Raw genomic sequence first — 15864 nt, 5'->3', positions numbered from 1 at the left:
TTTATTTGTCAAGACATTTAAGGCAAACAGTGACCGATACACAGTGGTAGGCCATGACTTAGAAAAGCCAATCAGGACAAGGTATTTGAGAATTGTCCCAGAAGACTGGTACGGGTACATTGCGTTAAGGGCTGAGTTTTACGGATGCAAGACAAGTAAGATGATCTTTTTGTAATTTGTTTTTCTCGTCCCTTTTACTAAAAAAAAAAAGTAGATTCGCAATACTTACACGTGCAGCTAGAGAAGTTGGAGAGAGGCATCTGTTAAGCTGGCTAGAAATGTGATCTGAGCATATGGGCAAGATGCTAGCCAGTCAATGAACATGTTGCTCGACAAAAAACTCCGGGTTCTCCCGACAGATGCTCTAAAACTCTGAGCTATGCCAGACAACATAACACGGCTGTTGTTATGACAGCCTTCAACTTCTACTTGCACAATTTGGCAAGGATCACTTTGGAAGCTGAGACAGGGACAAAAAACAATAGAAAACGCAAATATCGGGGCTTATTTTACTGGGCATTATGCATTTACTTTATAGATGACGGTGGCTATTCAGCGTGGGGAGGTTGGTCTCAGTGTTCTGTAACTTGTGGAAATGGGCGTCAAAGCCGCAGTCGTTCCTGCACCAATCCTGCCCCAAGCCCCGGTGGAAAAGACTGCTCACAACTTGGACCTGACAAAGAGACCAAAAATTGCAATAATGGAGGTTGCCCAGGTAACAATTATAACAATGATGAGTAGAATAATAAAATAAACAGGACTGACAGTTTCTTTGTCTGGAATCAAGAATCCCGGATTTTTTCCATTCTGCGCGTTCTTATTATGCTTGAGCCTTGCGTGTATCTCTGGTTTTGTGGGATGATTGCCTGAGCTGAAGTTTATGGTATTCCATCGTCGGTTGCTCTTCTGTTCGTAGTTTAGTAGTGTCTCCAAAATTGTAAAGGTATCTCGCCCAAGAGCGGAATGATCCGGAAAAATGGCCAATTCCCTCTGTGAAACACACCTACAGGGAATCATGCTTGCCCTGCATAAAAAGAATTGGCTCAGACAAATGCTCAGAGATTGAATTGACTCTTGTTGAATGAATTGGCTCAAACAATGCTCAAAGATTGAAACCAGGACTTCCTGATTCACATGCAACGGCTTAATTCAGTGATGACTGTCCGTCTCGCTTTCAAAATTCAAACTAACTTTCAGCGAACGTGGCCGGGTAATTCTCCAAATTGCGAATTCAGGGAAGGTCAGTATCATACATGCTTGAGCTTTAAGGTGGAGAAGGAAGAAACGGTCGTGCTTCATGGATAACGTTAAGAACTCTTTGTTTCATGTACAGTCGATGGCGGTTACTCTGCATGGGGACCTTATGGCAAGTGTTCAAAAACCTGTGGAGGAGGAAAGCAAACTCGGGAGCGAACCTGCACTAATCCACCTCCAGCAAATGGTGGAAAAGACTGCACTAGTCTTGGATCGAACATTTCAAGCAGAGAATGCGGAAACCAAGAGTGTCCTAGTAAGTGTGTTTTCCAACCTTGGGTTACAGCTGTTACCAAGTCTGAGGACGCTTTCTATTCAACCAATAATTCCGAAACTTCAAAACGAGGACAAACGGTATTGGAATTTTCCAGGAAATTCAGAAATCGTTGAGTTTCCGAAATTCGAACCACTCAAACGAAAATTCCGGAAATTCTGGAAGGAAGTTAAAAGGGAACGAAAATTCCCCGTGGGAAATTTCCGAAACTCTTGGTATACCTGGCAAGGTTGTCCTCTTTACCGGAAATTGTGACAAATGCTGTTCCATTCGTCACTGGAAATTTCCAGAAATTGAAACCAGCATTTTTCATCGAACGGAACGCGCTGAATCACATAAATGACAAAAGGAGTAAAAGCAAATTTCAAATATGTACGCAAACTGGTGCTTCCGGTCTGAAAGTAGATTCATCGATAAGAGAAAACAACTTTCAAAATTGCTCATTACTACGACAGCGTTCTTCGCGTCCTCTCTGTCTGTAGCGTACTGAAAAAAAAAAATTTGAAAACGCAGCTTAAGCTAGCTTTATTTTTACGGCTAGGCCTACCGTCCACACTAATCCAACGCGAAAACGGAACTTTTCGAAAACGTTCCTTAAACCGGGGGAATTTGAAAACGCCGGCTTTTCGTTTAGACGGAAAACATTTTGAAAACGGAACCTTTAATTTCTAAAACGATGGAGTTTTCCTCAATTACAAATCAAAAATGACCGACGATTGCTGCGTTTTCAAATACCACCGAGCATAGTGTGAACGGAAAACATTTGATGCGTTTTCAGAGTGAAACTTCCGTTTTAAGAAATTCATCTGATGTAGTGTGGACGGGGTCTAACTTCCGCCGATCGTGTCATTCACATCAGTAAGGTCTCTTTAACATCGTCTGGCTACATCAGGCGCAGTCTTATCGCATTTTTCAACTCGAATTACAACCATCATTACTGCTAGTTAGCTTCAGCTTTTTCATTTACACCTAAATAGTTAAATTGCAAACTTAAGTGTCTTTTTTCTCTTTTCACGGTGAGAAGAAACAACAAAGACAACCGGAACAATAATAACAACACAGCACAAATAAAAACAAACAAAAACAACCTGACGAAAACAAAAAACGCCACAAAACATAAGTCAGTTATATTAAGCATTTATTTAATCTTCTGTGTATCAATCAATTCATTTGATAATTATTTAATCGAACGATTGTATGCTATATTTCTTTAGTTGATGGTGGATATAGCAACTGGAATAAATGGAGCGAGTGCTCAGTTTCTTGCGGTGGAGGACAGCGGGCTCGCAGCAGGACATGTGATAACCCGAAGCCAGAGCATGGTGGAAAAGATTGCTTAACTATCGGATCCTCGACTCAGACAGAGAAATGTAGTACCAGTAAATGTCCAAGTAAGCATCTATTTAATTTTGTGTAAATGTAAAAAAGTAAATTTCATTTAAACTCACCAGAAACGGAGGAACTCTCATAAACTTGTCAAAAGCTGTTTGTGTGTCGAGTCGAATTCCACTCAACTAAATTTTGCAAAAGCGATATAATCGTAGAGAATCTTATTACTGGCAGAAACAAATTTTAATTTGCTGTTGTGGAATTGTTTAGGACAAGAATTCAGGTTAACTTTATCAGGTTAATTGTAATTAGATTACTTCCGTCAGTAGGCCCTTGCATGACAGTGTCCTGTGACTTTTTCAATCATAAAAATGGTCATGGTACAAAATAAATACCAGAAGTGGGAACAGGTTGATGAAATTGACGTTTTTTGCGCGAGATTTTAGGAGAGTAACAGTGATAGCGAAGCCTCCAATCCAGTTGCCTCTTTCCTTACGAGTCTTCTTAAAGAAAAAAAGAAAGAATCCGTCGTGGTACATGGATAACGTTAAGAACTCTTTGTTTCATCTACAGTCGATGGCGGTTACTCTGCATGGGGACCGTATAGCACGTGTTCAAAATCGTGTGGAGGTGGAAAGCAAACTCGCGAGCGAACCTGCACTAATCCACCTCCAGCATATGGTGGGAAAGACTGCAGTAGACTTGGATCGAGCACGTCAAGCAGACAATGCAACCAGCAGAACTGCCCTGGTTAGTGTACCTTTTAACGTCGCGTTACAACCTTTACCAACAATCATGGACAAGAGTCTTCAAACAAATTTGCTCTTTTGGCGCTTTTGCACACACACCAGACGCAAATACAACTTCATCTACCTACTCTCTTCCCCTTCTCCACATAAATATATAAATCTAGTACATACCTGCAATTTCTCCTGACTTTCAACATTGTATTGAGTGGAGAGGGGGAACAGCAAGGCGTTTTTAAAAGGATATCAGTGCTTTTTCAAACTTCAGTTGTATAACACAGATAATTCGTTGCATTACATTAATGTCCCAAGGACCTTTTTCCATGACTGAAGACTAACTAATCGGAGATAAACTAGATTTTGGACTAATCTAATCGAAGATTAAATTTATTTAAAAAAACAGTGGATTAAAGCTAATATTAAGTTTGGAATCAAAGTGGTGCACCATGGTTGAAAGCGAGCTTATCGATCAGAGGACGTAGTTTTCGGAACTAGCTTTTAGTACGATAGCTAATTATATGGCTGGCTCCGTGCGCAAGCAACATGAACCGAATCCTGCGTTATGATTGGCTGCCCGAGCGGGCAAGATGATGTTCTGTATACTCACTCGTGATTACCCGCTGTGTCCCGCGAAGAAGGAATAACAAGAATAGTAAATCATTTATTGATCAAGCTCGTTCGGTCAAGATGGCTGGATATTGGTCTCGATATTTTACGTGTTTATGTTCATCGTGTTTGTAGTCTCTATTGTTTGTAGCCTCTATTCAGAAAGCTGACTAACAGCAGTTGATCGTGCAATTGACGCAAAGCTAATCAGGCTAATTTCATTTATATCGTTTGTGTGAGTCACGCCATACCACACGAAGTTCAATCGTATTTTTCAAGTTGAGTTACAACGATTATCGTATTTCAAGTTAGCTACAGCCTTTTCTTTCTTTCATTTTTAACCTTGATCTAACTCGCGTTTTTCTTTTGGCGTTAAAAAGGGATTATTACATCAACGACAACAACAATAATAGCAACACAACCGAAAAACGAAACAACACAGGAGAACAAAAACCGTAACAAAATATTTTAAGTTAAATTGAACATTGCATCAAAATCTCTTTCGGATCAAATTCGTCTTTTTACAACAGTCTTCTGTGCCTGAATTAATCAGTTGGACAATTAATTAATTGTGTTTCTTTTCACTCAGTTAATGGTGGTTATAGCAAATGGAATAAATGGAGCGAGTGCTCAGTTTCTTGCGGTGGAGGACAGCGGGCTCGCAGCAGGACATGTGATAACCCGAAACCACAGCATGGCGGAGAAGGTTGCTCAACTATCGGACCCTCAACTCAGACAGAGAAATGCAGTACCAGTGAATGTCCCAGTAAGCGTCTATTTAATTTTGTGCCAATGTAGAAAAAATAATTTTCATTTACCTGCGAAAAACGGAAGAGCTCCCACGAACTCGTTGTGAAGTGATCGTGTGTCGAGATCGGATTGCAGTCATCTGATTTTGTCATTGCAGATGCATGTGAAGAAAAGTGTTTTACCAGCAGATACACGCTTTGTCTTAATGCTGTGGAATTGTTTAGGTCAAACATTCTGGTCAATTTTATCCCTGTAATCCTAATTTGGCTATTTCAGTCAAGTGGTTATATCGTGTTCATTTCTCCCGAATTTTACCAAAACTGGACAAAGACAAGCTCAGTTCGCGAAGTTTTTGATCTCAAAGTTTTCGTTATCAATGTAGGAATCATAAGAACTTATATCTTACAAGATTATTACCTTTGTAATTTAAATGTGTATAATTGTTGGACATTTATATTTCAAAATTTAATTGCCGCTATGGCTTCTAATAGTTTGAAGACCAATTTGATTTCGATTATGACAAGATCAGGGTTTTTTCGTACATGTATGATTTGGAAACACAACTGATATTAAAGAACTCAAAGCAAAGGAAAGAAACCTAAACATATTGACACCATGATTGCTATAATCATGACCAATCCATAGGGCAAAACATCGTATCTTTCAGTCTTTTCTACGACATTAAAGATGACAAAAAAAAATTGTGTAATCTGACGCGCATATGTCCAATCTAAAGTAAGATTCTTTTTTTCTTTCTAGCCCCTCATCTTGAAAGCAGTCAAATTGATGGGTTTGCACTTCGCCGCGTTGACAGGTCATAATCCAAAACAATTTATAAAATGTTTTCTCTTATCACAGGGGATGGTGGTTATTCTGCATGGGGACCATACAGCAAGTGTTCAAAGACATGTGGAGGTGGAATGGAAATTCGCGAGCGAACTTGCACCAATCCACCACCAAGTGGCGGAGGAAAGGATTGTAAGGAGCTGGGACCAAATACCTCGAGCAGAGAATGCAATAATCAGAAGTGTGCAGGTAAGATGTGCTATTAATGTTGTTTTCAGTATTACAGTTCAATAACTGATGGTCTGATCAGACCTTTTCTGACCTCTTCGGATAGGTTCTGTTTCTAAAAGCTAACTGAAACACTTCAGTTTTGACAACTTGTAATCTTAAAAAGTCGACGGCAAAAAAGTTTCACCTAACACAAGAACTGGGCTCGCCTCAAATCAAGTTTATTTTTAAGATATTTCTTAATTTTTTATTCAGTTGACGGAGGTTACACCAATTGGGAGAAGTGGACAGACTGTTCCGTCACATGTGGAGGAGGACAAAAAGCGCGTCATCGGCAATGCGCCAATCCTGTACCGCAACATGGCGGGAAAGATTGTTCAGATCTCGGACCACCGACTGAGACAAAAGACTGCAATGAAAACGGTTGTCCAGGTTAACATTATATTTGTTGCAGATTTATTGTAGAAGCAACTTAATCTATCGTTTTGTATCTGTGCCAAAGCTTAAGCTGTACACATGATTGCGATGCTCTAACCTTCCACTTACATGCACAGTCAAACATAATGATATTTCGTATGTTTAGTTTTATTACATGCCATAGAAAAAACAGCCAATCAAAATACAGGAAAGTAGTGTTATACTCTAAGATTTCATACCCAATCTTCCCATCATGCCCTGCATTGATTTTGTTGGGCATTGTATTTTCTATGGTAGGGTATAAAATGTTCATGCTATAATTTATAGTATTAACCAAGCGCGAGGGCCGTACTGGGAGAATATCGGCCCGAGATCTTGGCAGTACGCTCAAAAGAATAGAGGGCCGATATTCTCCCAGTACGGTCCCGAGCTAACTTGGCTAATAAGAGGGATATTTCGTGACTGAAAGTGTTGAGGAATAAAAAATGCCACTATCACGAACTGGAAAAAAAATATTGACAAAGTCAAACGCGCAACTCGATTTTGATTGGGAGCCGACCGAGGCGTGTGGTCACCTCTGATGTTAAACGAAACAGAAGGAAAAGAGGAGTTGGAAGAGAAAGAAAAAGAATAATTTATGTGACAGCAAGTTCTTTCAGAAACGCAAGCCATAAAACTACCAGAAAATCTTCAAGGGTTATCGTGCGGGATCATTCGGGAAAGTGCCTATCCCATTACTATTTGACCGGCAATGGAACAGACTAATTGCCGAGTGATTTTAGTTATTGAATTGGCCCCTGAACTAACTTAGTCGAGTAATATCATGGCTTATAATCCATCAAATGTTTTCGCTCGCGCGCGATCGGTCTAAACATGTTACGTGACCGAATATTCCCCAGCTAAAACTGGGGAATATCCGAAGATATTCCCAAATTTTCAAAACTGCGCGTGAAGGGTAATATTTTAAGGATAATAAACACAATAGAGTCCATATGGCGCGAAAATATGCTCAGATATTTGTCCTTGGACATTATCTGTTCCTTAAAGCTCATAGGTTTCCTCGAGTTACGCTCTCGGAAAACTGTTCGCTTCTCGGAATACATAATGTCCGCGGACAAATATCCTAGCATACTTTCGTGTCCAATTGAGGCTATTGTTTATTTATCCACTTGTCAGTTGTGCTTTCTTGGTCTAAAAACATACCCCCTCAGTTAAGAAATTACCATGGTATACCACTCGAAAACATTATATAACTAGTATGTATGTCTTCTACAAGTATTACGAATTGCCTCAATACTTGGCTCTCTACTCGTTAAAAATATATGATTTATTGTTCTCAGTGTTCGTCTTGTTTAGTTTATTGTAGCATGTGGTCTGTGTTGTTGCTAGTCTTAGTTACCAATTTAGCAATCAGACTACTCGCCCTTGTTTTCTATGAGCGAACAGTCAACGAGTCGTATTCGAGTTGATTATCACTCAGAGAAAACGAGGGCAAGTAGTCTAATTGTAAGAGCAGCGCGCAGGCGGAAAACGATGTGAGAGCGGATTAGATTCGCGGATTTACAATAGAACACAACAGAGTGACTAATAATGACACGTTAGATGATAGAAAAATATTGGACACTGAACTTCAACTGGAGATGAACATGAGAATATACTGTAAATTTTTTAATTCCAGTAGTATTAGTAGTTCGTATAGTGTGATCGTCTGGGTGAGGGAAGTTCTGAAAAGAATTGTTGCTGGTGACTGACATTTCGACAACCTGAGGGAAAGTGAATAGCGTTTGTCAGTCGATGATGTTATAATTCTGGTCCGTTGAAAGTAATTGGTCAGTTTAGCAATGGTGTTATTGGCTGTAAGACTCGTGTAAAGTTTGACAGCAGTTATTGGTCGGTTCTAGTAAGTTTCCATCCTTCTATTGTTAGCCAAATGAAGTCGGCCTGTTAGAGGTCCGTTTGTCGGTTTTGTTTATGTCGTGAATAAGTTGTTTGTACGGTGCCGGCAGTTGTTGATATCTGTTAGGAGGCGTTTGTTCTAAGTTAGAGTACCAGCTGAATATGTTCTAAAAAATAAACCCGCCAGTGCTCGTGACATTCCTCAAAGTGTTACTTCGATATCATTTACAGTGGATGGAGGTTACGGCAAGTGGGGATCTTGGAGCGACTGTTCTATTACATGCGGAAAGACGAAGGGCAAGAGGACACGCGATAGATTGTGCAATAACCCAGCGCCTCAGAATGGCGGTAAAACCTGTTCAGAACTCGGACAAGACAGCCAGACAAAGACGTGCACACCACCGATAAAGAAATGTCCAGGTAATTATAAACAAATAAAAATTTACGCTTTTCATTACAGATTTATAATAATAATCAATCTATATTTGCACTCACTCTTGCTAAAGAAAAAATTACAATTTAAATGAAAATATTTAGATGGGATAGATTGGGTAGATTGGGTGGTTAGCCACCCCCCTTTTGGAAGAGCAAAACATAAAAAAAGATTGAAAAAGGTTATGGATATTATGACAGAAAAAAAAGAAAACTCTCTTGACAGGTACCTCATTGTAATTTCTACAACGTAGCATTGCTAGTATTTCTAGTAAAACGGTTTTCAATTAGGTTCCAATTTTTAAGTCTGTGTTTTAAGATTTGCCACACAAACAAAAATAGAATTACAATTCAATGATTAATACATTACAAAATTTAATATGCAAGATTAAAATGAAGATACAAACTACAAATTATATATTAAAGGAGTGAAAAAAAATTGCGAAGGAACCAAATAAAAACCGCGGGGCTTGTAAGCTTAGGTTACCACTCAACAAACACCAGATGACTAATTTAGATAAAGTAATTTAATGACAAGCCTTATTTAATGACAGAGTTTATAGTTACCAACAATATATGTTTAAAGTTTTTTCCTCAAAGATGCCAGTTATGAGAAGCCAGAAATTTCAGGTGAAAGAGAATTAAAGAATTTAGGACCTCTATAAAAATACGGAGAATTGAGGATATTTGTTCTACATAATAGTAGACGAAAGGAGTTTGCATGCCCTGTATTGAACAATTATGGATTTGGTTGTTTATTGTGAATATGTTATCACATTTACGAGGGAGAATAGCGTTTTCAAACGGAAAAATAAACTGACTTAGCTGCATGAAATGAATGTCTTGAAATTTAAGCAAGTTGAGCTCCTTAAAAATAGGTCCTGTATGAGCATCATAATAGGACTTGTCCACCATCCTAATCACACGTTTTTGCAAAATTACAATTCTTTGAAGGTTAGTTTTACAAGTTGATCTTCAGAATAGATTACAACAATTAAGGTATGGAAGTAACATTGAGTTATATAGCATGCGAAGAGCAGGTGTTGAAAAATAAAATCTAAAGATGAGATCTAAAAATTATACCTATGGATTTAGATATTTTATCCGCTAGGCTAGATATATGAGACTTCCAAGCTAAGTTTTCAACTAAAACTACCCCACAAAAGGCTGTTTCATTGACCTGTGCAATTGTTTTCTCATTCAGTTAAAAACATTTCCTATTAATTCTGCTTCCCTAAGGTATCAGCCAGCCCCTCCCCCTACCCCCCTTGAAAAATCCTGGATTCGCCCCTGCATTAATTACTAACTTCCTGATACATTCTACTATAGTTTATCCCCTGCTAGGACAAATATAGGTGCATTCTGACGCTTAGTTGTCTTAGTTATAACGTATTTTTAATTGTCAGCTGGTTTCTTATCTTTGCCTTTGTCCAGCACTGCATCTTGTTTACCTATTTTCGCTATTCCCATCAGCTTTTGCGGCCAGCTGGTTTGTATGATAGTATGCTGTGAAATATAGCTTGTGACTGGAATGGACAAAGTCATATCGGATACTTGTTTCTTGCGCCAATGTGTTGAAAAAGCGTCTCAAACAGATTTTACTATAGTAGAAAAGTAAGGCCCTGATCTGTGGCTTTATGACACTTCCTACTAGCAACCCGGAAGCTTTTCTCTACGTTTCCCTTCACCTAAGTCACCTGAGGACATTATAACGAACATACTGACATTCACAAATCTCAACACTTCAACATAGTGGTAAGAAACTCTCGCATCAACCTGCAAATTATCCATTCTCATAAGTATTGTAATATTTAGCTTGAATTTAAGTTACACTAAGTATAATGTAATGCGAAATTAAAATTATATCACCCGGTCAAGATAAAGATTTGTTTCGTCTCCAGTGGACGGCCAGTGGGGAAAATGGGGTGAATGGAGCAACTGCCCCGTCAGTTGTGGAGGAGGGGAACAAATAAGGGTACGAAGCTGCAACAATCCTAAACCCAGTGGTGGTGGCAAAGATTGTGATGGAGAAGAAGAGGCGACGAGAAAATGCGCGACCTACGAGTGTGGACGTAAGTTAACGTTTCTCTTTTTCTTTTTGCCTTTCGTCAGAATTTGTAACAACTTCATTTCAGCTGTTAAAGCCTTTTAATTATGATGTTCCAAGCTACAAGGTTCGAATTCCATTCTATTTTCTACACCATTTTAAATCGTATAGGAAGACGAGGTAGCTGTATGTCGTTTCAAAGTAAATATGTAATTGTCCCAATATATACCGTAACATTTGCAAATAACGAGCACCATTCCATCAGAAACGATGGGCAAATCAGTCTTATTATAAGACTGACAAAATTGCTTTTAAACTGCACTCGCCTGAAGGCTTGTTCAATTTTGAGATAATTTCCAAATATCATTCGTAGTGTAAATCTCTAATTGCACTCGCATTCATACGATTACCTTTAGAAATAAGTCTACTTCTTATTGTGAGTTTGGTCTACCTGTGTTGATAGTTCTCGTTCCTTCTTCATGGCGTACAAAGGCAAAATGCGGCCCCTTTGTTGAAAATAGTTGAAACCTGTAAGAAAAAAAATTGGGGTTATTAAATTTTCCTTATGTTTTTTTTTTGTTTTTTTTGTTTTTTTTCTGTCAAAATTAAAGCTGATTGGAAAGCAGAGGGTTGCTACAAAAACAGCGTCCGTGCTCTAAACGAGATCCTGAAAGTGAACGCCAGGACGATAAGTAGTCGGTTTGCTGCATGCATGTCAGAAGCTGACGGGAAAGGTATCACGTTGTTCGGTATGGATGACAAGAGATGTTGGATTGGTGAAGACGCAGACAGTTCATACGACAGATATGGAACTTCAGGATTGTGCAAAAAAACGAAGAAAGGCATAAACTACGGCCTATCAGAGCACGATGCGATGCGTGTCTATATGAAAGACGTTGAAGGTAATAATACAAGGCAATTTTATGGGTATACTTATCGTACTCTTAGACAATGATGTTGTGTATAGTGGTCAATCTGCTTAGCTACACCTAGTTAGTTTACAAGCATGCAACTTTAAAAACTGAAAGAAACAAAATTTTCAACTAAACATAATAGGCTTGAAAATCCCAACTGGCAGGCAGTGCGCCAGTAATGACATTGGACAGCAGTTATACGCCGAAACAAGGCCAGGCTGCGTAGTCATCCCCAAAAATATGGAGCTTACGAACAGCAGGAACGTTGAATGTGCGGCCATTATCGTATTGTGCCTTTTTTTTAAGTTTCGGTTCTCGTATTCCTCGCTTTTGGTGTTCCAGATACTCTCCTTTTCCCTAAAGGCAACTAGCAACAAAGTCAGTACCCGATCTGGCCAATAAATTCCTGTACTGGAGGAAGCGTCAGTCGTCCTTGCCACCATTTTGATCTGTGGACATGCAGTGCCCACTGGGAGATTGGGGACCATCAATGTTCTCCCATATTTGCCACATTTTATGCGACAAGTTGTCTTCACGAGCAATTTTTCGTACGTGACAACTTTTATTTGTCACATAAAAGCTTACCCGCCAGCTTTCCAGCAAATATATTAGTCACATAAAAATTGGCCAATTTTCCCCATCTACACGAGCAAATAAAAATTGTCACAAGAATTGCTCGTGTAGATGAAGCTTTAAAAACATAAAATTGTATTGTATCTACAAATTGTATTGTATCTACAAATTGTCAATACATATATTCCTTTCGAAATCTCAGGCCCGGGTTTATTCCTAAAATAATCCTAAATTTTGCGAATTGCAGCTTCGACATTCTTGTAAAATATACTCTTATTTCAAACTACGTACAAAGCAGACCAAGTTTGTTTGTCTGGGCCACTGATACACGCGCTATATATGCGGGCCATTCAATTTCCGAAATATCAAAATTCTTGCACACACGACGCTGAGGCTTAGGACATTCAAACAAAGAGACTGGTTTTATTTCTTTCGTTTCATGCGCTTTAGCCTTGGCGTCTTTTAAAAATTTTTATGATTTATTCATCGCTGGCAAGTGCGTGGCCACATAAAAGCTTCACGGTTCACGTCACCACGTCACTTCGCACAGCTGACAGGTGTTAGCTGGCGATGTTGTTTATCCGGCCGGCTAGTGTAGAATTTTTTAGCCTGCAATGTCAGTCATCTCCCAGTCTCACACTTGTGGGCTGTGGGCGGTAGATTACAAACAATTTAGGCTCAATTTTGTAAGTGAGGGGCTAGAAATGTACTTAGATATAAGTATCTTTTGGTAGGTCTGGTCAATGTTTCATATAAACTATAAAGCTCCTCCTTACATGCAGCTAGCTATACGGATTCTAAGTCCCTTGAACAAATTGTATTTTGAGTTTCGATACAAGTGGTTGAAAATCTGTTGACTCTCAGCTAGCCCAGATTGCCACTCTCTCAGATTTATCAGGAAACGGGGAGTTGTGACCGATCAAGATATTCTATGATAAAAAGCATACTGTAAGCTTTATTAACTCATCGCACAATTTTCTCTACAGGTATATGGCAAGATAAGGGCTGCTACGTAAACAAAGCAGCATCGCTAGCTCTACCCGACCCCTTCGATACCAGCGTTGATACGTTACAAGGGAACGAAAACATTTTTGAGCACTGCAGTGAAAAAGCTAAGCTCTTCGGCTACACTGTATTTGGTGTTGACGACAAGAAATGCTGGGCAGGCGATAACGCCGAGAACACGTATAAAAAGTACGGCAAGTCCTCAAAATGCACTGTCGGCAAGACTGGTTATGGATCCGGCAAGGGGATCAACGGAGACATGTTTGTTTACCGTTACTATGAATGACCGAGGCAAGTTATCAGTGATTTCGGCAAAATTTATTTTTATTTATCATATAAGGGACAGTTGGTAAGAAAGTCGATCACAAGGGCAACACTCTCCCTGTAAGCATCCTCATAAGCGACAAGCTGCAGTCAAGTAGACCATAGTGAATCCCCTTTGAATTGTAATTTATCATTACTGCATACCCATCACCACATCGCGGTAAACTAAGTTATGGGAGGAGTCCGCAACAACTTTGGAAGCTAAGGTATGCAGCGAGAAACGGGGGTAGCACCGTCAACCGGCACCAGGAGAGGAGGGTGGGGCGACCAAAGATCCCTGTACTGGAATCCCAGCAAAATGACGGCGATCGAGGTAAAACCCCGGTGTTTTAACGAAGAGACCGCAAATTATCATGACCGCTCTGGGACATAAAAGCATAGAGGTATTTGAGGGATTCACTCGCTAACTCCGTATGCAGTGAGAATGGTCACACAAACTAATGCATGAGAGCTCTCAGAAGAAGCCCCAATTCACGTTAGCAATTCCTAGAATATCGCAATTCCTTTGTCTTTCTTATTCACATTAGGTTGGGTTTCTTTGGGAAATTCTTTTAAACAGGTTAAAACCGGAATAAACCCACTTCTAAAACAGAACGTATGGTTCTCTTTTTGCAGATGATGGATCACTGAGATGCCTGAATGGAACCCAAACGATCTAAATAGCGGGTTTTTATTTGGGAGAGAAGTATATAAGCTGGGTATATGAATGGGGAAATATTTAGAGTCAACCAGTCAGTATTTGTTTGATGGGTAAATAAACGAGCATTTAAAATCAGTTGTCAGTCCGCTTACTTTTGTCGATATCCTCCTGTCCTTTAAGCCTACTCTGTGGGTTGGGGACCGATGATTGATCAACTAATCGATCGATCGATCGAGCAATCAATCAATCAAACAATCAATCAATCAATCAATCAGTCAATCAATCAGTTAGTTAGTCAATCTATCTATCAATCAGTCAGTCAATCAAACAATCAATTAATCTGTCGATTGATCACTTGATTGATCAATCGACAATTGATGAATTAATCAAATCGATCAATTAGACGGTCAATCTCTCAAACAACCAGTCAATCAATCTGGCAGTCAGTCGGTCGGCTGGAAAGGGAACCAGGAAGTCTGTCTGTCTGTCTGTCTGTAACGCGTGGTGACTTTAACTGCTTTGAGTGTTTTCTTATCTTATTTCGTTGTAACAGAAAATTGGATTGTGTACGTAATGAAAAATGGTGGGGAAAGTGTGTATGTCTTTATCAGTTAATGACAACTCTGTGCTAAGCTTGTAAATGATTAGCTATCGTCAGATTGTTCAGAAATATTACAGTTCGGTCATGAAGATTAAAAAAGATGAAGGGAACAAATATTTTGTCAAAGCCGATCCTCTATTAAGTGACCAACCGTCAGGCGACCGCGCCCAGTTAAGTGGCCATCAAGGTATCGATATTGTTCTCAGTAAAACACTGTAAATAAAACCCCTATTAAACGACCCTCTTTTTGGAAAAGACGATGACAGATAAAAGTCCCAAATAGAAATTTCTTCAACATAAAAGCACACCTATGAGTATCATGTCCTTCCCGACCTTAAGTAGGTCTACATGCAAGTGTTTATCAATTTAAGCAGAACTTGTTTTTCTGGGAACTCAAAAATGTCCCAACAACCTGGGCAGTCTCGAAAATGCTGTTGTGTTTTCATATGAATGTCCCCTTATAGTCCAGCTGTTATCGTGCAAAAATATGCTGAATCGTTCACTTTGATGATAAAAGGATGAAACTTTGCCAGATTACTACCATCCCTAAGACCAATATTTTTTGATATGGAGCCAGCAAAAATTCTCTAATGGTGCTGAGTAGATGGAAACGAGCTTGAAAATAACACCCTTTAAATGCGATCGTTAAGGTAACTTTGAACATTTAACCTTCTTATAATGATAAAGGGGTTATAATCTTTGTTTTAAAACTTGAAACGGTGTCACGTGACCCTCTTACTGGAAACTGATGTGGTAATGAGTGAAATGCCTGTGGCTACAGCTTCTAGCTAAAAAAAATTAGTGTTTTGGAGGCAAAATTGATCGCTTATTCATTACTTTTGCTTCTGTTTGTTTTTGGAGTACAAAAATAATTGTAAAAACTACACATTCTACTTTGGTAGATAAGAATACATGTCTTAAAACAATGCTGCATGAAAACGAGGCTGATAGGAAACAAGGAAAACAACAGTCAGTGGGGCCAGTTCTCTGGTCCAGTGAAACTGAATATTAAGTTGACAAGAAAATATTTCAACAAATACAA

At 39.2% G+C, this 15864-nt stretch overlaps 1 protein-coding gene across 1 annotated transcript in view; it reads left to right on the top strand.

The window, feature by feature from the left end:
* Positions 1-14356, top strand: part of LOC110058099 (uncharacterized) — a 51652-nt gene extending 37296 nt beyond the window's left edge. Inside the window, exons 26-38 of the mRNA XM_089289734.1 lie at positions 14-155; positions 539-715; positions 1334-1510; positions 2743-2919; positions 3431-3607; positions 4799-4975; positions 5818-5994; positions 6229-6405; positions 8518-8706; positions 10620-10790; positions 11377-11667; positions 13239-13548; positions 14197-14356. Of these exons, the coding sequence (XP_089145860.1) occupies positions 14-155; positions 539-715; positions 1334-1510; positions 2743-2919; positions 3431-3607; positions 4799-4975; positions 5818-5994; positions 6229-6405; positions 8518-8706; positions 10620-10790; positions 11377-11667; positions 13239-13543 (2337 nt within the window). The 3' untranslated portion in view covers positions 13544-13548; positions 14197-14356. The remainder of the gene's footprint in view (positions 1-13; positions 156-538; positions 716-1333; positions 1511-2742; positions 2920-3430; positions 3608-4798; positions 4976-5817; positions 5995-6228; positions 6406-8517; positions 8707-10619; positions 10791-11376; positions 11668-13238; positions 13549-14196) is intronic.
* Positions 14357-15864: the final 1508 nt, after the last annotated feature.

The sequence above is a fragment of the Orbicella faveolata genome, unplaced genomic scaffold (assembly GCF_042242905.1).
Source record: "Orbicella faveolata isolate gen_17 unplaced genomic scaffold, um_ofav_v1 contig_2, whole genome shotgun sequence".
NCBI lineage: Eukaryota > Metazoa > Cnidaria > Anthozoa > Scleractinia > Merulinidae > Orbicella > Orbicella faveolata.
This window is presented reverse-complemented; position numbering and strand designations above follow the sequence as displayed.